General features: G+C 39.8%; 1 protein-coding gene across 4 annotated transcripts; it reads left to right on the top strand.

The window, feature by feature from the left end:
- Nucleotides 1–389: 389 nt before the first annotated feature.
- On the top strand, nt 390–6,302 carry LOC119004561 (lysophosphatidylserine lipase ABHD12-like). 4 transcript variants are annotated; one of them, XM_037071579.1, is made up of 13 exons: nt 390–458; nt 765–973; nt 2,320–2,422; nt 2,599–2,718; nt 2,904–2,934; nt 3,020–3,065; nt 3,773–3,902; nt 3,996–4,033; nt 4,167–4,246; nt 4,947–5,029; nt 5,137–5,215; nt 5,309–5,442; nt 5,545–5,688. In XM_037071579.1, exons 2-13 carry the CDS (start codon nt 871–873, stop codon nt 5,612–5,614), a joined length of 1,017 nt encoding a protein of 338 aa, XP_036927474.1. In that variant the 5' UTR covers nt 390–458; nt 765–870; the 3' UTR covers nt 5,615–5,688. The 4 variants fall into 4 exon arrangements, with proteins under 4 accessions (XP_036927474.1, XP_036927476.1, XP_036927473.1 ...); XM_037071581.1 differs by having other exon boundaries at nt 392–458; nt 768–973; XM_037071578.1 differs by lacking the exon at nt 390–458 and having other exon boundaries at nt 543–973.
- The last annotated feature ends 25 nt before the right edge of the window (nt 6,303–6,327 follow it).

Below are 6,327 nucleotides of genomic sequence, written 5' to 3'. Positions count from 1 at the left end.
ATATTCTTCTCACCTGCAGCAGTTGGATAGGTTAGATATTTAAACATGTCCATTAACTTTTGGTGCAGATCTGGATAAAATGTCAGATCCAAGAATTATTTTACTTTACTTATCATTGTGAGATTTTTGTTTTGGTTAGTTAGTTACATTTTTGTTAAATGCTCAGGGAGCATAAATCTTAAATAAATGAATAAATAAATGAATTTCTTTTTTCGGTGTAGTAGTTGGTGTATCAGAGCATTTTTACAAGTGATATGACTTTAATTTGAGTAAATAATTTTTAAATCAGTACATCTTTAATGATTATAAAGAAATATATATATGAAAATATCCATACAAACATAAAAATTTAAGCGTCTACTTTGTTGCGTAAAAAACTCAACTACCCACAATGCCTTGCACCGACTGTGGCGTCATGTCCGCTGGGAGGATTCTGTTTGGTGTCGAGTGTCTCTATGGTAAAGACTCTTCTATCATCAGCTGTTTCTTCTCTTTCTTGTGTTTTTATTATTATTATTATTTTTTGTTGCTCTGTGATGAATCTGTGTTTCTGTCGTGACGTCACTTGTAAAAAAAAAAGACGTTTCCGCGTGCTCGGACGTGCGTCACACTTTTATCTGTGGCCTAATAATTGATCCAATTACTCATTTACTTAATGTTTGAATCACCGTGTGCTGCGTGAACCAATAGCAGCGGCGGATCTGATCAGCTTCACTTGAACATTGACCTCCTTTCTGAGTGTTTCACAATGTTCATGCTGTCAGCAGCGGAGCTGTGCAGGATCCTCCCGGCTGAAACAAGGAAGCAGAAGGAGGGAGACTCTCTGGTTTTCTCGCTGCAGAAGGTGAAACAGTTTCATCCGAGCCAAGAATGAAGAGAGCTCTGTCATTTGTGATCACTGTGTATGTGTCAGTGCCCGTCCTTCTCTACCTGTTCCCCTGGATACTGGGACACGCCATATATGCTCACCTGGGTGAGTCATGTGTGTTTATTTAGTGGCTGGTAGAGCAAAAGTACTGCTGCTGTAACAAAATGGGTCATGAACAGTGTCCCGGTTCTGTGTTATTAAGTGTCCTGAGTTCTGAGCAGCAAAACAAAAATGCAGTGTGTCACTCAAACATACAAATAGACAGTGTGATGTGTAAATGACATCAGCTGCTTTGTTTTATAGATTCCAATCAATCAGCATCAGTAAAGATCAGACTCACATCCCAGAACATTACAGTGTGATACAGTTAAGGATTGATGATGTGGGTGAAATCATCACATGGGATCTATATTTGTCTGATGTCACGATCATTTTATACCCAGATCAGCAAATCACGACTGAAATAATGAATAATGATTAATACTGCAGCTGTAATAACGACTACTTTCTGTTAGATATAGATTATTATAGATAGTTACAGGTACCTTTGACTTCTGAAAGGTGATATATGATATGATACGATGTGTTTTGATATAATATGATATAAAATGATGTGATACAATGTGATAACACACCAAAACGATTCAATATGATACATTACGCTATAATATGATACAAAACCATCCGATCTGACATGTTATACTATATGTTGCAGCTGGGTACGATGCTATATGATACATTATGATAAAAAGTGATGTGACATGAAACTGCATCATATGTTAGCCATAATATACAGTGTTTTATAGTGCTATTTGATACAAAAAGTAATGCTATTTGATATGATATGAAATAATACAACGTGACATGATACGAAATGTTTCAAAATGACAATGTGCTATGATATTTTATACAATACGCTGACGTTCGGTGATGTATGATATGATACAATATGATATATATAACTCAAAATATGATACGAAATTTCATTTTCAGCATGATTAAAATAATTAATTGATTAATTCACTGATGGTGGTGGCTGCCATGCAAGGTGCCGACCAGCACATCAGGAGCAGTTTGGGGTTCACTATCTTGCTCAAGCACTCTTGGACATGCAGACCAGGGGAATCGAACCAGCGACCGTCCGATTAACAAGACACTGGATACAGATACGCTACGATCAGATACGATATGAGACGATATTCTATAATATGATGCCTTTGATATCATACACGGTGCATTAAAATATGAAACAAAACAATATAATCCAATATATTATGATACAAAATTATACAGATATAGAAAATGATTGAATTCAACCCGAGAGGATGCAATATCACGATACAATATCATGTGATCTGATTTTGACACACTATCACAGTATCATAGGATAAAAACATCCCAATATTAAAAAAAACCTCACTGACCTTGTGTCGTCTCTTCATCTGCCACAGTGAGGTTGCCATTCTTCGTGGATCTCGACCGGCCCGAGCACCTGCTGAACCACACATGTAACTTCTACCTCAGCCCGGAGGAGGGCGTCTCAGTGGGCGTCTGGTGGGTCATTTCTGGGTTCCCTTCATGTGCATGAATAGAACCCGGAGTCCACTCATTTATCTACAAGGGGCCACTCGAAAAAAAAACCTGCTGCACATCTTGAAACACAGGCGTGTTTGTTTACCTCACTCAGTCTCTCTCTCTCTCTCTCTCTCTCTTCTCTTTGTGTCTCACAGGCATACGCTCCCTGCCAGCCAATGGGAGGAGGCCGCAGGGAAAAGCCCTGAGTGGTACCGGGAGACTCTTAGAGACGGCCGTCCTGTTATTATCTATCTCCATGGCAACACAGGGACCAGGTGGGACGAGCGGCGGGGTAGAGGCCCTTGAATTGATCCTAATGGACTCTAGTGGGTATCAGAGGCCCCTGAGTTCATCACAGGCACAATGAACACAGGGGGCTTGTGGGTCGGAGTGTCTGAAAGCCACTTGTTTGTTTTTTTGTTTGCATTCATTCGTTCATGTTCTCCTGTCATTTCTGCAGGGCCATGAGTCACAGAGTGAAGCTGGTGAAGGTACGGTGTCTGTTTTCTAAAGCGGGATCAGGTTCTGGAAATTGTTTTGACTTCTGATTGAAATTTAGATTTCTGTGTGTTGCAGGTTTTGAGTGCGGCGGGATACCATGTCCTGTCTTTAGACTACAGAGGTGAGATGAGAAGAGATGTTCTGAACACGAATCTCAACTCCTGTTGCTTTTGTGGTTCTGACGACCCAACGTCCTCTTTAACAGCTCAGAATATATCCCAACTTTATTCATGTAGAACCTTTTATATGACCATGCAGCCAAAAGTGAGTCACATAACAAAGTTGATTGATGATAGAAAAAACAATGCACGGCTAAAAATCACAATAAAGCAATATGATGTTAAAGATCAGTAGATAAGAGTAATTAAAATTAAATAAGATAAACACCAGGGACAAAAAATAATGTTAAAACCAATGATGAAAACTTAAAAATGGTACAAAACTTATTAAAATTTAAAGCCAGATTTTTTAAAAGAAGGTCTTTAATTTCCCTTTAAAACATCGACAGAGAGAGCAGTTCTTAAATTCAGTGGCAGGAAGTGTTGTCACATAAAAAACACTTTTAAAACATAAAGCGGTGGAGGTGATCTTAGTGATCTGGCTGGAATATAAAATGACAGAACGAGGGTCATTAAAAGTGCTATAAACAAGTAAAAGAATGCATTTTTTTGTGAACTTTAATGGGATTATATTTTTAAAAATTGAAATATTTAACTGATATCAGTCTCTGGTATCAGTAGCATGTTTGGATTTAGATATTTAGAGGACCCAAAATACAGTACGGTCTGGATAAAGTCGTGATTTTGAAAGTTCACGTCTTCTTTTGAGGTTTTGGAGACTCAACCGGGGAGCCGACTGAAGCTGGACTGACCAGCGACACGCTCTTTCTGTACCAGTGGGCCAAGAACCAGAGCGGAGGAGGATTTGTCTGTCTGTGGGGACACTCGCTCGGCACCGGGTCAGTTTTCTCCGCGGACGCTCTCACCAGTAACTGAGAGAGAAATCTGTAAAACTTACCTCTACTTTTTTTTTTTTTTCTGTTTTCTTGTAGGGTGGCGACCAACACTGCACTGAAAGTACAAGAGCAAGGTGGGTCAAAGTCTTCGAAGGTATTTGAAACATAAATCATGTCGACTCAGCTGCACCAGGAGGGCGTAGATATACATCTAATAAGCTGACTGACACATTTAATCTAAATTTGATGCCCCGTCTTTAATATCAGGGTCTGTCGTTGATGCTGTAATCCTCGAAGCTCCGTACACAAGAATTGGAGAAGTTGCAGCCAACCATCCGCTGGCTAAGGTGAGGCCAGTCACATTCTTGTCTTCCTGCAGCGCCTCAGGCTGTTTATCATGAAGCTGCCCACATTTTATCTAGTCTCAGAGGAACGCAGGCTCTAAAACATGAGGAGCTTCTTCTTGTTACGGCTACAACGAATGTTTGACACCAGAATTTTTAGGATAAGTTGTCAAGATTTAGAAAAGATTTGAATCCACAAAACGACGTTTATATGAGAATATCACTGAGCCATCAGCGCATATTTCACATATTTTACACAACTGACATGGAGCCAAATCAGGATGAGGGCCAAACGTTATTGGAAAAAAAGCAATTTTAAAGTGATATATAATTTTCATATTTGAGGTTTTAGGTTTTGGGCTTTATTGTTTTCAAATTCAGATCTTATTTTTTTGTTTTCACTTTTCCTACACTTATCTTTAGTTTGAATACATTGTTGTACTTTTTCTTAAATTTGGCTCCTTAACCTGCTTCATCCAGTCCCGCAGTTAGACTAGATTCAAATGGAGGCAGAGAAAACATTTCACCATATTTGTTACAAGATTGAAACTGTAGACAAAGGTTGCTTCTGTATCCGCCTACAGTGCCACTGTTTTGAAATTCATAACTCACAAAGTTGACCAGACAAACATTTCTGTTCTTCAAGTACTCGTGTGTTATTTCAGTAAACAGGAAACTGCTGAATATTTGTGTGTTCCTCCAGATGTACAGGTTCTTTCCAGGATTTGAGAGCTTGTTTTTTCACATAATGGAGCTGAACAACATTGTATTCGCTAACGATGAAAAGTAAGTGTAGCTTTATTCAATTTGCAGGATTATCCATCTTTTAATCAGCATTGTGTAAAAGAAATTGAATTCAGCTCTCATGATATATTTGAACCCTCTGTGCACAGTTTAAAGGCGCTGACCAGTCCGCTTCTGATTCTGCATGCGGAGGATGACAGAATTGTCCCGTATCACATGGGCCTGAAGGTACAGCCGCTCCGACTGTTTAAGATCATTTCCTCCTGGATATCGCCGCCTCCTCTCCGGATTACTTTGCTTTTTTTTGTTTTGTCTCTCCAGCTGCACCAGATTTCACTCGAGGCTAAGAAGAAATCCAACACAGATGTTCAGGTCCAAATGGTCTCCTACAGTGCAAAACTTGGATACAACCACAACAGCATCCATCTAGACCCCGATCTGATGAACGTGATCGGGTGAGTTTGAGCTACGCTGACATCTGATGCTTGTCAATCGATTAAAGGAACATATCACCCAATAATTAAAATTCAGTCATTAACTTTAATGTGCTTGGGAAGTCAGGCGAGGTTTCGTAGTCGACAAAACACGTGTGGTGTCACGATGAGAGCAGAGAAGATCGAAGATTGAAGATGAAGATTTATTCAGATAGATGGCAACACGAGGAACAGGAGAACACAACAGGTGACTCTGGACGTAAATACAAAGACTGGACGTAAATACAAACTAAACTAACGGGGAGGGGGTGAGGTGGAGAATCACAGGTGAGGGGAACGAGTGGAAAAACACCTGGAACAATGCTGGCCTAGCGAAGGAGATGCAGCACAGATGTGGAGGGAAAGCAGAACAAAACACCACCGAAGGGAACCGAGCAGATGAACACAAATACAATCAGACTTAAAGATGAGACCGTGACATCTGGAGCTTCACAGCGAGACGGCGTTGCAGCTTCCCCCTAAAAAAACTCTATAAAACGGCTCCATACAGCTCATCTTCAGACGCCCTGAGGTCCTACAATGTTTACTTTTCTCAACACTGTTGCGCTGTGAAGCTCCAGAAATGTTATCTGGTCTATAAATCTTCACCTGACTTTCCATCAGCATGAGGGTGAACAGATGACGACAGGATTTTCATTACGGGGTTGAACTGTTCCTTTAATATGTCATGTAATGTTTAATGAAATCTTTCTTTTTCTCTGTTTTTGGTTGCAGGACATTTCTACAAAAGCTGAGGCAATAGATCGGCTCTCTCCATCTCTCTTGTGTTGCTTTGTACATTTTGCAAAAATAAACATAAAGATTTATATTTGCCACCAAAACGTGTGTTTGTCTCCTGAGAAGAAA

Source organism: Acanthopagrus latus, chromosome 16, assembly GCF_904848185.1.
Source record: "Acanthopagrus latus isolate v.2019 chromosome 16, fAcaLat1.1, whole genome shotgun sequence".
NCBI lineage: Eukaryota > Metazoa > Chordata > Actinopteri > Spariformes > Sparidae > Acanthopagrus > Acanthopagrus latus.
The sequence above is the reverse complement of the archived record's forward strand: the minus strand, read 5'-3'. Positions and strand labels throughout refer to the sequence as shown.

Bases quoted from the DNA above. Each gene is read 5' to 3' on its own strand.
- LOC119004561 (XM_037071579.1), top strand. From the start codon at position 871: ATGAAGAGAGCTCTGTCATTTGTGATCACTGTGTATGTGTCAGTGCCC. The intron at 974-2,319 runs GTGAGTCATGTG...CATCTGCCACAG, and splicing joins CGCCATATATGCTCACCTGG to TGAGGTTGCCATTCTTCGTG. The intron at 5,030-5,136 runs GTAAGTGTAGCT...CTCTGTGCACAG, and splicing joins GTATTCGCTAACGATGAAAA to TTTAAAGGCGCTGACCAGTC.